Source organism: Hypanus sabinus, chromosome 18, assembly GCF_030144855.1.
Source record: "Hypanus sabinus isolate sHypSab1 chromosome 18, sHypSab1.hap1, whole genome shotgun sequence".
In the NCBI taxonomy this organism is placed as follows: Eukaryota; Metazoa; Chordata; class Chondrichthyes; order Myliobatiformes; family Dasyatidae; genus Hypanus; species Hypanus sabinus.
The window spans coordinates 83,548,841-83,569,502 of NC_082723.1; the positions used below are offsets into that span (position 1 = coordinate 83,548,841).

General features: G+C 39.9%; 1 protein-coding gene across 1 annotated transcript; it reads left to right on the forward strand.

Annotated features, from left to right (window-relative positions):
* Positions 1-707: 707 nt before the first annotated feature.
* Positions 708-16,277, forward strand: LOC132407265 (uncharacterized). Its single transcript, XM_059993525.1, has 4 exons — positions 708-744; positions 5,551-5,768; positions 14,395-14,443; positions 15,844-16,277. The coding sequence occupies exons 1-4, from the start codon at positions 708-710 to the stop codon at positions 16,275-16,277; spliced, it is 738 nt and encodes a 245-aa protein (XP_059849508.1).
* Positions 16,278-20,662: the final 4,385 nt, after the last annotated feature.

Below are 20,662 nucleotides of genomic sequence, written 5' to 3' on the forward strand. Positions count from 1 at the left end.
ACAGAGCTGATAATTTACCGATGTACTGATTGTTAGTCTAGTAGGTCTTTATGTTGCATCACTGATTATTCCTCAAAATACTTTATTTGATAATTGCTCAGAATATTTTATTTGATGGACTAATTAACAGTCAGTCCTTTCAAATACTGATGTACTGTATTTCATTAATTGCAATATCTCAACAATGATTTGTCATCAACAGATCTCAGACCTGTCCGTGCAACTGAGAAAAATCCTGCCAAATTTGACTGCATTTCACAAGAACAATATGAGATATCAGAAGTAGATAAAAAGGGGAAGAGGTCAGGAAATAGTTCTGTTCTTATAATCATTTATCGAAGAAAGTTACTGAATGAATAAGGTATTTTTATTGATGTTCTCTGTTCTTTTTTCATATTTTAACCTTTATGAATGAGTGAAGTTATGTTTCGATCCACTGATAGTTCTTTAATAATGACATTGGTGAAGGATTAATTGTACAGGAGCAGTGTGAAACAAGGAATCCTCTGCATAGCCATCTAAACTATGTTGTTCCAGAATTATCTATTTTTTATTTCATCCCTTGTATTTTGCTTTGGTATGAATGTTTATTACATTTGATACTATAATGATGCTGATTTAGCTTCCAGTCTCGTTATTAATTTCAGTCAACAGATGAAGAAGGTCTTCAGTTATGACACAGATGAGCAGGATTATGTGAATCGAGCATGTATAAGTGGGATGGAGCATCTAATAATCAAAGTGGTAAGAGATGTGATTCATATTTGACCATTAAACCTGACTGCCTCAGATCTTTCTGTACATTTTTGTGATTTACTTGGGAGAATTTGTTGAGAAATATGGGCAGTTCCTTACTGCTACTTCCCAGGATGAATGCCAACTTACAAATGTGGAAGTCCAAAACATATTGACTAATTTCCACTGGAAACTTGCTGGTAATTCTGGACAATCATTCAGGAGCCCTATGCCAGTGTTAAACAAGCCAGGGTGTCAAATGAAAGTTTTATAGCTGCCAGGAAGAATGGAAAGCTCAGGTTGAATTGCACATTGCATTCATAATTTGATTTGAGGAAATCAATTTATTTATTTAATAATGTTAATTTTGTTCGGAACTTCATTTTCTTACATATTTTATTGTTTATGGGATATACAAAATTTTTTGAATGTTTCTGTATTATCAGTCTCACTTCTAAGGAATGAAGTGCAATTAGTGATGAAGAATGCAGGAACAATATTTTGAAAAGAATAGTACACATGGAATTATGAGAAGAAAATCATCTTTGACTGGACTATATTGCCAGAAGAATAGCCTAGGGAGAACTAGAAGATTGAGTGTATAAGAATTTTCAGAAGACTTTCAATAAGAAAAATATTTTATGTTAGTATGGTGTTAGTCACTTTAACCATAAATAAATGAACTTGCTCTTGTGGGAATGAGGTATATGATTCACTGGACTGCTTCCAGGGATGGTGAGTTTGCTGTATGCAGAGATTGAGTCAGCTGTAGTCGGTAAAGATGCCTGGATAAAGCAGAGAACGTAAGATGGTGGCATGTTTGGGAAGTGACAGCCTCTCGGGGGCAACCAACCAAAACTGATTTGATTTGATCAAAGGCCTCACCCACCATGGTCATTTTCTCTATTACTTCCTCCAATGGGACAGAAAATACAGAAGTCTGTAAGCACATACTCACCAGGGTTGAAGGACAGCTTCTATCCCACTGCTGACTGGCCCCATAGTTCAATATGATAGGTCTAGACCTCACAATCTACTTCATTTTTGGCCTTGTACCTTATTGTCACCCTACACTACACTGTCACTGTAACTGTAATACTTTATTCGGTATTCCATTATTGTTTAATTCCTTATTTTATTTCAATTTGTCATGGGAATGAGAGTGCTGATGATGAGGTACAGGTTTCCCCTGCTATTTGAAGGTAGAACATTCCTATGAAATAGTTTGTAAGCCAGAATGTTGTAAAGTGAAGAAGCAATTACCATTTATTTATAGGGGGAAAATTTGTGAGCGTTCGCAGACCCAAAAAATAACCTACCAAATCATGCCAAATAAAACATAAAATCTAAAATAACAGTAACATATAGTAAAAGCAGGAATGATTTGATAAATACACAGCCTATATAATGTAGGAATACTTTTCTGCAATTATTGCAGCACTGGCCACTGGGCAAAAATCTCACGCAAGCACTCTCGGCAACACTCGCGGCAAAAACATGGCGCAAGCGCTCCCGGCAGAAGCACTCTTTCCAGTAACCTTTAAGAAATGAAGCTACCAAATAACACATAAGAATACACAGCCTATATAAAGTAGAAATAATATATGCTCAGTGTAGTTTCACGTACCAGAATCAGGAAGACAGTGAGCACACTGATGATGGTGCATTAGGCTGAGTTGTCGGTGGTTGGGGTGCGGAAGGTAGAGGAGACAGGGGTGTCATCTCATTGTCGTCTGTTTCCTTCAGGGCAGGCAGGTCACCTTCTTTTATGTCTGCCTGCCTCGATGTCAAAGTTCAAGGTTCATCGTCATCTGTGGCTGATGTTGAAGGCTTGAAAAATGACAGTAGGCTTCACTGCTTAACCTCGCACATTTTTCTATCATACTCTTCTTTGTAAGCACTCAAACCATCTTGCAAACATGCCCTAAACCTACAGACCCTTTCAAAATTAAAATCATACTTTTCTGCAAACATTGCAGCATTGTCAATCACAGCAAAAATCTTACGCAATTGCTTCATGTTCACTTCCTGGACGACTTCACTTTTGCCACTGTGTTCGGTTTCAATTGTTATCCTTTCCCCTTCATCAGCTCTTCATCTCTCAGTTTTTGGTCGTGGGATGCCAAAACCTCTTCAGCATCATCTTCGTCAACTTCCACAAATACTTAGCCAAACTCACTGTATCCTTATGTAGTTCACCGTGATCAAAACGCTTAATTATGTCTAGTTTTACGCTAAGTGTAACCCCCTTATGCGCTCTTTTAGGCTTTTCCGATACCTTAGAACTCATCTTGCTAACGGATGCACAAAATAAATCAACATAAAGCACAGATGCTCACAGGCACATGTTTAAACAATGATGGCTAGAATGCAGTTCTGGGGGAGGAACTTGGCTGCTCGGCGCACGCTGCCTTTTTTCTTAACAATGAATACACCTTCTGTTAGCAAAAACAGGTAACTAATGTAGGTCTTTTGTAACAGTGAGTTGTTGTAAAGCGAACATTCAAAAATTGAGGGACACCTGTAGTTGGTTCACAAACAGAGGCAGTGTGTAGTGAGACTCCTTGCTCGAAGGAACTCATGATAGGACAAAATTGCTGTCAACAGGATGAGGTGCAGTGTAAAAGGTCACCAAAATTGAAAAGTCTGAAGGTCTGAAGATGTGAATGCACACAGTATGTAAAATCAGGTAGATGAACTTGTAGCATTGTTACAGGTTGGCATGTGTGACATTGTGGACTTCACTGAGTTCTGGCTGAAAGAAGATTACAGTTGGGAGCTTAACATCCAAGAGTACACATTGTATCGAAAGGACAGGCAGGAAGGCAGAGGCTGTGGCATGGCTCTGTTGATAAAACTGAAATCAGGTCATTCAAAAGAGGTGACAACAGGTTAAAAAGTGTTGAATTGTTGGGGAAGGAGCGAAGGAACTGCAAGGGTGAAAAGGCATGATAGTAGTTTAATACAGGCCTCCTACTAGTAGTAAGGATATAGCCTATAAATTAAAATGGGAAATAGAAAAATGCATGCCAAAAGGACAATTTACAATAGTCATGTGATATTGCAATATGGAGGCAGATTGGGAAAATCATGCTGGTGCAGGATCCCAAGAGTGTGATTCTCTAAGAATGTCTTGGAGGGCTTTTCATAGTAGTTCATGTTTGAGCCCTCTAGAAATCAGCTGTTCTGGACTGTTGTGCAGAGAACCAGAATTGATTAGAGAGCTGAAGGTAAAAGAACCCTGAGGGAAAGTGATGATAACATAATCAAATTTGCCATGAAATGTGAGAAGGAGAAGCTAAGGTCAAATATATCAGTTTTACAGTGGAGAAAAGGGGCATGAGAAAGGAGTTGGTCAAAATTAACAAGAAAGAACACTGGCAGGGATGATGGTAGAGCAGCAACGGCTGTAATTTCTGGAAGCAATTTGGAAAGCACAGGATATGCAGATCCCAGAGAGGAAGAAGTATTCCAAAGGCAAAATGATACAACAATGGCTTACAAGAGACGTCAAAGCCAAAATGACAGCCAAGGAGGGGGCATATCATATATCAAAAATTAGTGCAAAGTTAGATGATTGGGAATCTTTTAAAAACCAACAGAAGGCAACTAAAAAGTCTTTGAGGTGTTAAAGATGAAATACGAAAGTAAGCTAAGCTATGGAAAAGGATACCAGAAACTTCTTCAGATACATAAAGTGTAAAGGGGAAGTGAGAGTGGATATCGGACAACAGGAAAACAACGCTAGAGAGGTAGTAATGTGGAGCAAGGAAATGGCAGATGAACTGTATAAGTATTTTGCATCAGTCTTCACTGGGGAAGACATTCATAGTATGGTGGGAGTTGGAGAGTGTCAGCGATCAGAAGTGTATGATGTTGCCATTACTAGGACGAAGGTGTTGGGAAACTGAAAAGTCTGAAGGTAGATATTGAGTCACCTGGACCTGATGATGAACACCCCAGTCTTTTGAAAGAACTGGCTGAAGAGACTGTGGAGGCTTAGTAATAATATTTCAAGAATTACTAGATCCCGGAATAGTTCCGGAAGACTGGAAAATAGTGGAGCAAGGAAAAAGAGAGGAAATTATAGGACAATTCATCTGACCTCAGTGCTTGGGAAGACGTTTGAGTTGATTGTGTTTTCAGGATACTTGGAGGTACATGATCAAGTCGGCCATATTCAGAATGTCTCCCTCAAGGGTAAATATTTCCTGACAAATCTGTTGGAATTCTTCGAAGAAATAACGAACAGGACAAAGGAGAATCAGTTAATGTTGTCTACTTGGATTTTTAGAAGGTCTGACAAGATATCACACATATGGCTGCTTAGCAAGTTCAGAGCCGTGGTATTACAGGAAAGATACGCCACTGCTTTATTTACACCAGGTATTGGCAAGAGGCAAAGTGGGAATAAAAGGAACCTTTTCTGGGTGGCTGCCGGTGACTCATGGTGTTCCACAGGGGCTGTGTTGCTATGGCTTTAATTAGCACTCTGATCCTCTTTATGTTCTGCTGGGAAGTATGTTTGCAATTATTCCAGTGAAAGTTTGAGAGTAGCATTTTCAGACAAAAACTTAGATGAAAAACAATGAACTAAATCTGAATTCTCCCAGGTTTTGTAATGGCAGAGGAAATTTCAATATCCAGCAAATAAAAGCAAATATTCTCACTCTTGGCATATATTTAAGGAAGGGTAACTGAAAGCTGCAATGTTTATTAACATAAACTGAATATTGTATATGTAGGATGATAAAATTACCTGGTTAGGCAAAAATGCTGATCTTTTCCCATTTTTCATGTTCTTAATCTGTCCAGATGTGAAATCAAATACCAAATCCAGGAGCTGTAAAAGTATCGATGAGGATGACAGTACCAGCATTCACAGATCAGGAATGCTTTCTACTAGCCAAATGTTGCATTATAGAACATCATCTGCTCACCGCCTTGTTGATCAACAACAGTTATTATCACCCAGCAACTCTTTAACGTCCCTTCATACAACTTGTTCAAAGAGAAGCTTTACTGACAGAAAGGTAACAAACACGGTTCATTTAACTAAGTTGATTTTTTCCACTGTTCAGTTGTCCCTTGTATTAGGGGACTGATGCGGTATTGTGTATATGGGAAATATATATGGGAAACTATTCATTGATTGTATTCTTAATCATACCCCACCCTCTTGATTGAACCTACATGAGGCACTACATTTCTCACCATGAATTTACAACAACTTGGAGGTTTTGCCTCTAGAAGATGACATCATAGAACAGAAGCCCCAGGTAAAATTGATTTGAGTGGCTTACGTTTTCAGCTAAACTTCAAAGGTGAGCTTAGGCAAAAAATTGATTGTCATTGGTACATTGTAACATCATGACAATTTCCGTTAACTCCCTTTTGTGAAAACGGGAAATATTAGAAGTTCACAGAAGAGCCAGAGAAGAGTACAGGTTCCCCCCGCTATTCGAAGGTAGAGCATTCCTGTGAAATGGTTCATAAGCTGGAATGTTGTAAAGTGAAGAAGCAATTACCATTTATTTATATGGGAAAAATTTGTGAGCATTTGGAGACGCAAAAAATAACCTACCCAATCATGTAAAATAACACATAAAACCTAAAATAACAGTAACATACAGTAAAAGCAGGAATGATCTGATAAATACACAGACTATATAATGTAGGAATACTTTTCTACAATTATTGCAGCACTGTCCACCGCAGCAAAAATCTCACACAAGCGCTCTCAGCAGCACTCGTGGCAGAAACACATGAAGTCACCAGCAGAAGTCACACGGCGCCAGCGTTACTAGCAGAAACACTCTTTCCAGTAACCTTTAAGCTATGAAGCTTCCAAATAACACATAAAAATACACAGCCTATATAAAGTAGAAATAACATACGCCCAGTGTAGCTTCACTTACCAGAATCAGGAAGACAGTGAGCATACTGATGATGATGACAGTGATCCCATAGTTGCAATCTCTATGCATAAAATCATGCAAACATTATCTCGAGGTTTAGTTGTTGTTTAGCTAAGCATCAGAATGGGCAGGAAATGTGATTTATGTGAAATGTGATTGTTGTTGCCAGACAGAATGGTTTAAATATCTCAGAAACTGCTGATCTCCTGGGATTTTCATGCACAATATTCTCTAGAGTGTTCAGTGAAAGGGGTGATCAGTATAAGATTTATTTAATCTCATCCCTTTGATCAAGCTTTTGGCCACCTATGGTGAGCAGCAGTTCTGTGTTCGAAAATGAGAGAGATCAGAGGAGTAGGGCCTGTCTGCTCCAGGCTGACAGGAAGGTGACAGGAACTCAAACACATTAGAACAGTGGGATACAAAAGGGCACTCTGCATGCACAAGATGTGAACCTTGAAGTGGACAGGCTACAACAGCACAAGACCACAAACGTACACTCAGTGGCCATTTCTTCAGTACAGGTATACCTAATGAAGCAGCCACTGTGCATATACGTGTGTAACGTTCTCCTTCGCGTGTAACGAAATGCCGAATTAAACGTCGAGATAAACCACAGTCAATACGAACCAGATCGCAGTAAGATTAACCATTTACTGTTCACTCTTCACATTAACATATGGTGAAAACTGTTGATAAAACAATACAAGATTGATACAGTATTTGTTCCTTCCTTAATATCACATTTCAATTGTAAATACTTGCAAAGGTGACTATAACTACATTACACCAAGGTGCAGTATACAGGGAGAGTTTACCTGCTCCATTGACTACTTTAAATACACTTCCATGCAAACTATCCGCAACTCTTTAACTAACGAAAGCATAAACATTATCGACCGTCGTTACTTCTAACAGGATCGGCATTAACATCTTAGTTCAATATATCGATTATCTATTAACTTACAGCGTTGCTCTCACTGTGATTTCTCATGCCTGCAAAACAACTTCTGCTCAGGTGTGCCTCGTGGTAAGCCCCCACCCTCGCGTTAATTCCAAACCGGTATTTTCCCACAAGACGCGGCGAAACCGGATGTGACGTCATCGCATGCCAATATATTTTACATGCAATGAATATACTTTAAACACTCCTAATTCTAACTAGAAAATACTATCGAATGAATTACTAAGCAAAAATATTATAAACTAAATAACTGTTGTAAAGACAGCACAACGTGCATGTGAGAATACCTTGGATTTTTATCAAATTTTTAACTGAGTAAAAGGTGATTTAATGGAATACAATAAGTAGAAAGGAGTAAAAAGGTGGATGAATGCCTGAGTAAGGAGATGCGATTAAAGGAGTTTAATATAGAAACACAGGAGGAGGAAATGGCCATTCAGTCTGACAGTGTTCCTCCAGCATTTTTAGACTGTAAGACATCGGACACCGTTTAATGATATTTTAGCTGACCTGTGAACTATCTCTACTGTATATACATGCTCTTGACCACTATCCCTTATTAACTCCGGTTAACTAAAATGTCTTTGACCCGAAAAAGTCTTCCTTGTGGAAATCTTTCTCACTGAGAAATATTTCCTTATCTTGGTCTGAAAGCATAAATTCTAAGTTTCAGTCACTGAACAGCAGAGATGTGGTTTTTGAGGAGGATGCAAAGAATATCATGGATGAAACAAATATCTAACGAGGGTGTCATGAACAGAGCAAATACAAAAGTAGAAATAATGGAGATCATGAAAAGGCAATGTAACTTCATTGGACATGTGATTAGGAAAGAGGAGTTAGAATGCATGGTAGTTTTGGGAAAGATTGAAGGGAAGAACAAGAGGAAGACAAAGACAAAAGATGATGGAGACAGCGGCCAGAAAATTGGAAATGAATACCAATGGATTGATCCATTTGACCTGAAACAGGAGTGTGTGGGCCATGGCAGTCAAAGCTCAAACTCGGCACGGTACCTGATCATGATGATGATGTCCTGAGTGGAAATAGTTTCTTAATAAACCTTGTTGATTAGATTATCTTAATATCTTGAAAACCTCAATCAAATCATAAGACCATCAGATATAGGAGCAGAATTAAGGCCATTTGACCCATCGAGTCTGCTCCACCATTTTGTCACGGCTGATTCAATTCCTTCTCAGCACCAATCTCATGTCCTCTCTCCATATCCTTTTAACATCTATCAACACTTACTGTAAATATACCCAATGACTTGACCTCCACAGTCTCTGTGGCAAAGAATTCCACTGATTCACCACTCTCTGGAAAAAGTAATTCCTCATCATCTCTTTTCTAAATGGACAGCCTTCTATTCTGAGGTTGTGTCCTCTCTCTGATCTTAAATTCTCCCAGCATGGGTAACATCCTATTCACATCCGCTCTATCAAGACCCCCAAAATTTGTCAGTTTTCAATGAGATCCCCCCTCGTTTCTTCTGAATTCCAATGTGTACAGTCCCAGACAACATCAACACTCCTGATTTGATAACCATTTCAATCCCAGAACCATTGTTGTGAACCTTCTTTGAACTCTCGCCAATGTCAGCAAAACTGAACACTGTTCACCATACTCCAAGTGAGACGTCACCAGTGTCTTGTAAAGCCTCAAGATTACATCCTTTCTTTCATATTCCAGTACTCTTGAACAGAATGCTAACATCGCATTTGCCTTCCTCATAACCTGCTCAACCTGAAAGTGAACCGACAGGAAATCCTATGAAAGGACTCTCAAGTCCCAATGAACCAAAGGTGTTTGAATTTTATGTCCATTTTAAATTTTATCTTCTCAATGACTTGTATCAGATGAACTGCCATATAATTTACTTTCATCTTTCTCTCTCCCTTTTTGAAGAGTGAAATTACATTAGCAGTTTTCCATTCCTCTGGAACTATGCCAGAAAACATTACTTTTGAAAGATCATCAGTAATGCCTCCACAGTCTCTCCAACCACCTCTTTCAGAACCCTGGGATGCAGATCCTTTCTCCAGGTGACTTGTCCTCCTTCAGATCTTTCAGTTTCTCAAGCACCTTCTCCTTAGTAATGGCAACCTCACATACTTCTGCCAGTTGACAATCTCTAAGTTCTGGCAGACTACTGATATCTTCTACAGTGAAGCCTAATGCAAAATACTTAATTAGATCATCTGCCATTTCCTTGCATCCCATTACCACCTCTCCAGCATCACTTTCCAGTGATCCAATATCTTCTGTTGCCTGTTTTACACTTCAAATTTCTGAAAGAACTTTGTTTAGTCCTGTTTAATGTTATTGGATAGCCTACTTTTGTATGCCATCTTTTCTTTCTTTATTACTTTTTTAGTTGCTTTCTGCTGGTTTTAAAAAGCCTTTGCAGTTTTTTCATTCTACCCATGATTCTACAAAGTGATCCTTTGTCACTTCTTTCTCCTGATTTGGTTTCATTTTTTATCAACCTAGCCCCTTCTACTCCCTCAACCTGCATGCCTGTCCTCTCAATACAAAGTGTATCCTTGGACATTAAGCTCCTAGCTATGATCATATTTCAGCCACAAATCAGTGATGCCTATAATATCATATAAGCGATTGTATCTTATTATCCAAGGTACCCATATGATTCTAAGTTGCATTCTTATCCCTCTGCCCAAATTCCTTCCTAGAATGTTCCAGTTTCATGGACGTATCTCAGTGAGTTCCCTTTCCCCTGCAGAGCATCCCTGAATAATATTCCCCTGAATAATAAGTTTACCATCCTGGATACTGTTGGCGAGGACAACCGACCAGGTGTGAACCACAGTGGCAGGGCCTCTGGCACTGAGTCTGACCCTGTGGTGCAGAAGGATGGGATGGAGAAGAGGAGAGCTGTCATCATTGGAGACTGTATAGTCAGGGGAATACACAGGAGATTTTGTGGATGTGAGAAGGACACCCATATGGTTTGTTGCCAGGGTCCAGGATGTCTCTGACCAGGTGCATGACATCCTGGTATGAGAGGGAAAGCAACCAGAAGTCGTGATACATGTTGGTACCAATGACATTGACAGGAAGAGGGATGAGGTCCTGAAGTGTGAGTTTCGAGAACGAGGCAGAAAGCTAAAGAACAGGACCTCAAGGGTGGCATTCCCAGGATTGCTGCCAGTGCTACGTGTTACTGATGGTAAGAATCGGAGGAGATGGCAGTTGAATGCGTGGCCGAGGAGTTGGTGCAGCGGGCAGGGTTTTAGATTTTTGGATCATTGGGATCTCTTCTGGGGAAGGTGGGACCTGTACAGATTGGATGGGTTGCACCTGAACTTGAGGGGGAGCAATATCCTTGCTGGTAGGTTTGCTAGCATAGTTTGGGAAGGTTTAATCTAATTTGCAAGGGGGGATGGGACCTGGAACAATAGAGCAGTGAAAGAAGTGCATGGAGTAAAGCCAGATAGAGAGGCTTTGAGGAAAGAGAAGCAGAATAAAGGGTGTAAAGGTAGTAAGGTAGAAGGGCTAAAGTGTGTGTACTTCAATGCAAAAAGCATCAGGAACAAAGGTGATGAACTGGGAGCTTGGATACATAAATGCAATTATGATGTAGTGGCCATTATGCAGACTTGGCTGGCACCAGGGCAGGAATGGATTCCCAATATTCCTGGATTTCAGTGCTTTAAAAGGGATAGAGAGGGGAGAAAAGGGGTGGCGTTACTGGTCAGGGATACTATTACAGCTGCAGAAAGGGTGGGTAATGTAGCAGGATCCTCTTTTGAGTCAGTATAGGTGGGTCAGGATCAGGAAGGGAGCAGTTACTCTACTGGGGGTATTCTATAGGTCCCCTGGTAGCAACAGAGATACCGAGGAGCAGATTGGGAGGCAGATTTTGGAAAGGTGCAAAAATAACAGTGTTGTTATCATGATTGACTTTAACTTCCCTAATATTGATTGGCACTTGATTAGTTCCAAGGGTTTAGCTGGGGCAAAGTTTGTTAAGTGTGTCCAGGATGGATTCCTGTCACAGAATGTTGACAGGCTGACTAGATCTAGTATTAGGTAATGAACTGGGTTAGGTCACAAATCTGTCAGTGGGTGAGCATCTGGGGGACAGTGATCACCACTCTCTGGCCTTTAGCATTATCATGGAAAAGGATAGAATCAGAGAGGACAGAAAAGTTTTTCATTGGGGAAGGGCAAATTATGAGGCTAGAACTTGTGGGCGTAAATTGGGATGATGTTTTTGCAGGGAAATGTACTATGGACATGTGGCCGATGTTTAAGGATCTCTTGCAGGATGTTAGGGATAAATTTGTCCTGGTGAGGAAGATAAAGAATGGTAGGGTGAAGGAACCATAGGTGACAAGTGAGGTGGAAAATCTAGTCAGGTGGAAAAAGGCAGCATACATGAGGTTTAGGAAGCAGGGATCAGATGGGTCTATTGAGGAATATAGGGTAGCAAGAAAGGAGTTTAAGAAGGGGCTGAGAAGAGCAAGAAGGGGGAATGAGAAGGCCTTGGTGAGTAGGGTTAAGGAAAACCCCAAGGCATTCTTCAATTATGTGAAGAACAAAAGGATGACAGGAGTGAAGGTAGGACCGATTAGAGATAAAAGTGGGAAGACGTGCCTGGAGGCTGTGGAAGTGAGCAAGGTCCTCACTCGAATACTTCTCTTCGGTGAGGTCCTTACTCACATGAATACTTCTCTTCAGTATTCACCAATGAGAGGGAACTTGAATACGGTGAGGACCATATCAGTGAGGTTGATGTGCTGGAGCATGTTGATATTAAGGGAGAGGAGGTGTTGGAGTTGCTAAAATATGTTAGGACGGATAAGTCCCCTGGGCCTGATGGAATATACCCCAGGCTGCTCCACGAGGTGAGGGAAGAGATTGCTGAGCCTCTGGCTAGGATCTTTATGTCCTTGCTGTCCACGGGAATGGTACCGGAGGATAGGAAGGAGGCAAATGTTGTCCCCTTGTTCAAAAAAGTAGTAAGGGTAGTCCAGGTAATTATAAACCAGTGAGCCTGACATCTGTCGTGGGAAAGCTGTTGGAAAAAATTCTTAGAGATAGGATCTATGGGCATTTAGAGAATCCTGGTCTGATCAGGGACAGTCAGCATGGTTTTGTGAAGGGTAGATCATGTCTATCAAGCCTGATAGAGTTCTTTGAGGAGGTGACCAAGCATATAGATGTGGGTAGTGCAGTGGATGTGATCTACATGGATTTTAATAAGGCACTTGATGAGGTTCCACACGGTAGGCTTATTCAGAAAGTCAGAAGGCATAGGATCCAGGGAAGTTTGGTCAGGTGGTTTCAGAATTGGCTTGCCTGCAGAAGGCAGAGGGTTGTGGTGGAGGGAGTACATTCAGATTGGAGGGTTGTGACTAATGGTGTCCCACAAGGATCTGTTCTGACACCTCTACTTCTCGTGATTTTTATTAACGACCTGGATGTGAGGGTAGAAGTGTGGGTTGGCAAGTTTGCAGATGACACAAATGTTGGTGGTGTTGTAGATAGTGTAGAGGATTGTCGAAGATTGCAGAGAGACATTGACAGGATGCAGAAGTGGGCTGAGGAGTGGCAGATGGAGTTCAACCTGGAGAAGTGTAAGGTGGTACACTTTGGAAGGACAAACTCCAAGGCTGAGTACAAAGTAAATGGCAGGATACTTGATAGTGTGGAGGAGCAGAGGGATCTGGGGTTACATGTCCACAGATCCCTGAAAGTTGCCTCACCGGTAGATGGGGTAGTTAAGAAAGCTTATGAGGTGTTAGCTTTCATAAGTCAAGGGATAGAGTTTAAGAGACGCGATGTAATGATGCAGCTCTATAAAACTCTAGTTAGGCCACACTTGGAGTACTGTGTCTAGTTCTGGTCGCCTCACTATAGGAAGGACATGGAAGCATTGGAAAGGGTACAGAGGAGATTTACTAGGATGCTGCCTGGTTTAGAGAGTATAGATCATGATCAGAGATTAAGGGAGCTAGGGCTTTACTCTTTGGAGAGAAGGAGGATGAGAGGAGACATGATAGAGGTGTACAGGATGTTCAGAGGAATAGACAGAGTGGACAACCAGCGCCTCTTCCCCAGAGCACCACTGCTCAGTACAAGAGGACATGGCTTTAAGGTAAGGAGAGGGAAGTTCAAGGGGGATATTAGAGGAAGGTTTTTCACTCAGAGAGTGGTTGGTGTGTGGAATGCACTGCCTGAGTCAGTGGTGGAGATAGATACACTAGTGAAGTTTAAGAGACTACTAGACAGGTATATGGAGGAATTTAAGGTGGGGGGTTATATGTGAGGCAGGGTTTGAGGGTCGGCACAACATTGTGGGCTGAAGGGCCTGTAATGTGCTGTACTATTCTATGTTATATGTTCCTACCTGTATCAGGTAGCTGTATCACTACAAGAGCTGCCACACATCAGCTGCCCTTCAGCCTCAGTCAAATTATGTTTCATGTTTTTTTATCAATTGTGGTCTCTATTCAATTTGATGAATTTGTTAAAACAAATTAGATCTTATCTTATAAATATTAATTAGTCTATTTTACATGCATCTTCCTCTATATTCTTCAGAAATTACATGAACAAATTCAAGCAGACTAAATTTTGAATAATTACTGTCAAACCAACAGAGTGTAACCTGGACTATTTGTGTACATTTGAAAATGGGAATGTTATTAATCTTTTATACATTTGTCAGATGTTCTTTCTGAACATGATACTAGAACAGTATATAGTCTAATTGAAGCTTTATAATAAAATTATCTTTTCTTGTAGGAAACTAAACATTTGAGAATTGGACAAAATCGGATTCAGCCCAGTGAAGGTAAAGCCTTCTAGATTTGTATTTGAAAATGCAGGTACATTAGTATTGGTACAGCTTGAATTCTAATCAGCAGCTGGAGGGTTAATTACACAGGAACACTCAGGAATGATGTTCCTTTCTTCATCCAATCGAGATATGAAGCACACCGAAGGCAAAGATTTTCAATAAAGGAATGGTCACGGAGATCTGCCTGACTGCTACAGGTCAAATGCTTACGTCTGAAGTGTGCAACAGACAATGTGTGAATTGTGAGTTGTTCAATTACTAAAACTGCTATCCATTTCTGCATCCACATTCTAATGTCTCCCCAAAATTGCTCCTACATTTACAGATATGCTGATCTTGTTGTTGTTCCTTTTCATGCCTTGTGACACATTGGGTGACGTTGCATAAAATATGAAAGTAATGAAGGGTCTGATGACGTAGTGCGGGAGTAGTATGACTTCAAATGATTTTCATTGAATGTTCATGTGGCACTGACGATACATCAGGTATATTTCCATTGTCAAAATATACTCTATTCCACCTTGAACAGACAGCTATGAAAGTAAAGAAACCCCCCCCCCAATTAAAAAAGACTGTCAAACACACACTAGACAGAGATAAAAGAAAATCATGCAAACAGTAAACTTGAGCAAATAGCATTCTGAACTGAAGTCCACAACGAGAAGCCGTCCATCGAGCCTCAGTTTAACACAGAGCTGTACCGGCCTGTCCCTTATCTCCGGTCCTACACTCTGACCTTTTCAATCTGGCCTGCAAATTAAATCATCATCTAAACATCAGGTCCTGTCACTTTGATATAGTCTGGAGCCTGGATCCGGGATCTGAAATCCAGCTGCCTCGACGAGGCCAGTACCCATCCTTTCAGATTTGGCACAGAGCTTAAATTGATTGAACTTCGGTTCCTCCTTGCCCTTGGTAGTCGGCCCATTGCCTCACCTCACTTCAGTACTGTTGCATTGGAATGTATCCAATTCCAAAGAGAAATTGCTATCTTTTATAGCATTAAAATATTAATCTCATTCAAGGAAAAACATGGAATCAGAAAATTCAAGTTTACTTTGAGTGAGGCGTGTGTGGATCAGACGTGATGAGATCAACATATTTTTTCAAATAAATTAATTATTTAAATGGCCAACAATGGTTAATTAAACAATGTGCTCACAAGGTCACTCAAACATTATTAAAATATTAAATACACAACAGAAGTTACATGTTATTGTTTGTGATGGTCATTTACCAGAAAAAGTGATGAAGTTTTATAGTTAAACTCATTATTCCTTTACAATTTCAGTTACAGTTTTAAAGACAAGTAATAATATTAAAGATAATCAACTATTTATTAGAAAGTGTGTTTATTTTCAACAGAACTATATTGTAACATTTTTGCCTTTCAGATGATTACAAAATTCAGATGATTACAAAACCAGTCCGTTCCTCTTTCTGTTCTGTTGGGAAGAATGTTTGTAATCGATCCAGGGAAGATTTGAGAGTATCATTTTCAGATGAAATTCCGATTGAAAACAGTAAGCTAAGCAGTAGAAGTATCCTTGAAGACGACAGTGCCAGCTGTCTCAAATCAAGAATGCCTTCCACCAGCCAAATGCCACACCAAGAAATATCAACTTGTGATCAACAAAATAGAGAATCAGCCAGCTTTACTGAGCACATCAATACAGAAATTATGGGGAATAAGAATTCAGAAACACAATCAAAATTTAGCAGAGCCAATATGGAAAATATTGACTATAGATTAGAAGCAAGAAAGACAACCAGTTCAAATTCTTTGCAGCCAAGTTATAATGGAAAGGTAACTAACACGGTTTATTGAACAAAGTTAAATTTTCCAAAATCCAGTTGTCTACAGCCGAAACCAGAAAATAGGGTGGTCTTCAGCATTTGGAGACTGATGCTGTGTTGTATAAATGAGAAATACTCTAAAAAAAGTTATTTGATTGAATTCTTATCCCAAAAAAATTGGATAGGTATATGGACAGGAAAGGAATGGATGGTGGTGCTAGGTGAGAGTAAGCGTTTGGCACGGACTAGAAGGGACAAGATGGTCTGTTTTCGTGCTGTAATTGTTATATGGTTAATCATACTTCACTCCCTCAATCCAAATTATGTGAGGCACTACAATAACTTGGAGATTTTGCCACTAGGAGATAACCTGTATACATCACATACCAAAGTGTCAGGAACAGATCAATTCTAGAGATTATTGTTTTCAGTGAAACTTCAAAGGTGATTTTAGGCAAAAACTTAATTGGCTGAAATGCACTGGCACTTTTTGATGTCATGAAAAAATTCCATAAACTCCCTTTTGCAAACGCCTTAACCACTTGGCCACGCGCCAATGCAATAAGATGTACTTTTTTATAGCTATTCTGCGAAATTTCAACAAGCGATTAAGGCATTCGTCTAGTGATCTGAAAGTTTGCTAGTTCGAGCCTTGGCGGAGGCGGCGTGTGTGTCCTTGAGCAAGGCACTTAACCACACGTTGCTCTGCGATGACAAGCTGTATGCCAAGCTGTATGAGTCCTAACACCCTTCAGTGGTGTGGAGAGAGGAGACTTGCAGCTTGGGCAACTGCCAGTCTTCCATTTAAAAAAAACCTTGCCCAGACTTGCACCCCAATTAACGGAAGCCTCTATATATATACATACACACACAAACACACACACCCTCTTCTCTCCCCCCACCCCCCCCAAATCATTTTTACAGAGCCTTTAACTAGGCTTTATCAGTTTTCAGCCAGGAAATTTATGTCCCAGTTTGTTACTTTATATTGATAATGAATCATCCGTACTTAAAGTGTTTGCTTGAAGGTTACATTTTGTAAGAGTAAGCAGAGTCCAAAATATGTATCATCTTAGAAACCTGGGAAAGGGGTGTTTCGGTATTTTAGAGTAAGAAGGAGTTACTCTGATTGCTGTGTACAGCAGGTTCATTGGTATTTTGAATGAACCATAGGTGCAATGTTACAACATGAAATGAGCAAGATACGCTTTCACCAGCGATTTAAGGAATTTTTGATCGCAAAATGAGAATACATTAGTTGGATCTTCCACTTTGCCATTCTCCGAATCTTTCTCAGTCTTTCTGTAGCCTCCCCGTTTCCTCAAAACTACCTGCCAACATAGACCCCTGTGGAACACCACTCATCACCAGCAGCCAACCAGTAAAAGGTTATTCCCATTTTTTGCCCCCTGCCAGTCAGCCAATGCTGTATTCATGCTGGGATCTTTCCTGTCATACAAACCATTTTGTGCAGGCTGTACCTTCCCCAAAACAAATGCCAATGACCCAGAAATTTGAATCCCTGCCCCCTGTACCAGTTTCTCAGCCACACATTCATCTGCCTAGGAATACTACCCTGGAGGACCTGTTCTTAAGCTTTCTAGCTAGCTCCCTAGAATCTCTCTTCAGAGCTTCATCACCAAATGCAGTAGACTCAAAGTGAAACTCAATCATTGCTTCACTTGGAAAGACTCTGATTCTTGGATGTTGGGAATGGAAAAGGTGAAATGACAAATGTGGTATCCCCTATGGTTGCAAGGGAAAGTACTGAAAGAAGTGAAATGATTCAGAGCAAGAAGGCTGCGAGTGAACTGATTTTTCGGAGCGAAGGGAGTTTTTTAATACTCAGGTTAAAGAGAGGTGAGACTGCACATGCGTGTGATGTCAGCCAGTAGAGCATGAAAGGTTTATAAAGAAGACCGCTGTTTCCAGCAGACAGTATTGGAGCAGGAAGTGGAATGAGAGGTGGCAGAGTGATAGGACTTTGGTTCAACGGGCTTAGGTGGTAACGGGATGAGGCAAGATACAAAGTATGTATATGAGGCCAGTTTTCTGTGTTCGGTGTCAGATGTGAGGGGTCCTGGAGTCTCTCAGCTTCTCAGGCGGCCATATCTGCACCATGTGTGTCGAGCTGCAGCTCCTAAGGGACCGAATTAGGGAACTGGAGATGCAGTTCAATGACCATCACCTAGGTTGGGAGAGCGAGGAGGTGACAGAGTGGAGTTACAGGTGGGTGGTCACACCGGGCCATGGGAGATGGACAACTGGGTCACAGTCAGGAGGGGGAAGGGGAAGAGTCAGGTACTAAAGAGTACCCCTGTGGCTGTACCCCTTAAGTACTCCTGTTTGAGTACTGTTGGGGGTGAAGGGGAAACAGCCTATCTGGGGGAAGCAACAGTGGGCCTATAGCTCAGAAAGGTAGGGAAAGGAAGAGGAAGGCAGTAGTGATAGGGGACTCTATAGTTAGGGGTTCAGACAAGCGACTCTGGAAGCAGGAAAGAAACTCGGATGGCAGTTTGCCTCCCAGGTGCCAAGGTCTGACCAAGATATCGTTCAAATTGCGTCCAAGATATCCTGCAATGGGAGGGAGAACAGCCAGAGGTTCTGGTGCATATTGGTACCAATGAAATAGGTAGGAAAAGGGAAGAGGTCCTGAAAAAAGACTACAAGGAGTTAGGAAGGAAGTTGAGAAGCAGAACCGCAAAGGTAGTAATCTCAGGATTACTGCCTGTGCCACGCAACAGTGAGAATAGGAATAGAATGAGGAGGAGGATAAATGCATGACTGAGGGATTGGAGCAGGGAGGCAGGGATTCAGATTTCTGGAACATTGGTACCTCTTTTTAGCCAATTACTTAAAATCTTTTACAGTTAATCATCAAAAAACAGAAATTTTTAAAGATAGTGGTAATAAGATATCCACCATTCTGAAATTAACAATGTATTTAAAGACTTTTACCTTAAGTTGTATCAGTCTGACTCTTCTTCAGATGATACCTATATGAATGCTTTTTTCAGTAATACATTGTCTGCTGATAGCCTAATACAATTAGATCAGCCTATTTCCAATGAAGAAGTGGCTGAGGCTATACGTGCTTTACATTCTGGTAAGACCCCAGGACCTGATGGCTTTCCTGGGGAGTTTTATAAAACTTTCATTACGTTACTTACACCTTATTTATCCTCTGTTTTATCAGAGTCCTTTAAATCAGGTAAACTCCCTCAATCTTTTCATGAAGCTTTTATTTCTCTTAAAAAAAAATCCAGCTGAATGTTCTTCATACAGACCGATTTCTTTATTAAATGTTGATGCAAAAATTTTATCAAAAATCTTAGCTCAAAGACTTGAGAATATTCTACCATCTATTATATCACATGACCGGACAGGATTTATTAAAAACCGTTACTCACATTTTAATATACGTCAGTCATTGAATGTGATATATTCACCATCCAAAAAAAATCAGAGTGCATTCCTTAAATGCAGAAAAAGCCTTCGATAGGATTGAGTGGAATTATCTTTTTAAGACCTTAGAAAAGTTTAATTTGGGGCCTAATTTTATTCGTTGGGTTAAATTAATTTACCTGTCTCCTACTGCTCTGGTTATTACTAACTCTCAAATTTCTAAGCCCTTTAAATTACAGTGGGGAACTAGACAAGGTTGCCCACTTAGTCCTTTACTTTTTGCTTCAGCTATCGAACTCTTAGCAATAGCATTTCGAGAATCTAAGGATATTTCTGGTATACTAAGGGAAGGTACGATTCATAAAATTTCATTATACACTGATGATATTTTACTTTTTATCTCTAACACTGAAATTTCTTTACCTTCTGTTCTTTCTTTAATTTCCCAGTTTAGTTATTTTTCAGGATATAAGCTAAACTTACATAAAAGTGAGCTATTTCCTTTAAATGACCTAATGTCATCAAATGTCAGATTTCCGTTCCAAGTTGTTACAAGTCAATTTACATATCTAGGTGTAACAATTACTAAAAAATTCAAGAATTTGTTTAAAGAAAACTTAAACCCTTTATTGAATTATGTGAAAAAGACGCTTTCTCCTCTTTCTTTATCCCTAATTGGCTGAATTAATTCAATTAAAATGAAGGTTCTTCCTAAATTTTTATATCTTTTTCAGGCATTACCTATTTTTATTCCTAAGACCTACTTTAATTCTTTAGATTCAATTTTAACATCTTATATTTGGAATAATAAACAAACTCATTTAAGTAAAGTTTACCTACAAAGAAATAAAGAGATGGGTGGATTAGCCCTACCCAATTTTAGGTTTTACTATTGGGCTGCCAATATAAGAAATATTACTTTTTGGTCATATTACATTTATCATAAAGATTGCCCATTGTGGGTCTCTTTAGAAGTTAATTCTGTAAAAAAATTCCTCTATTGTTTCTCTT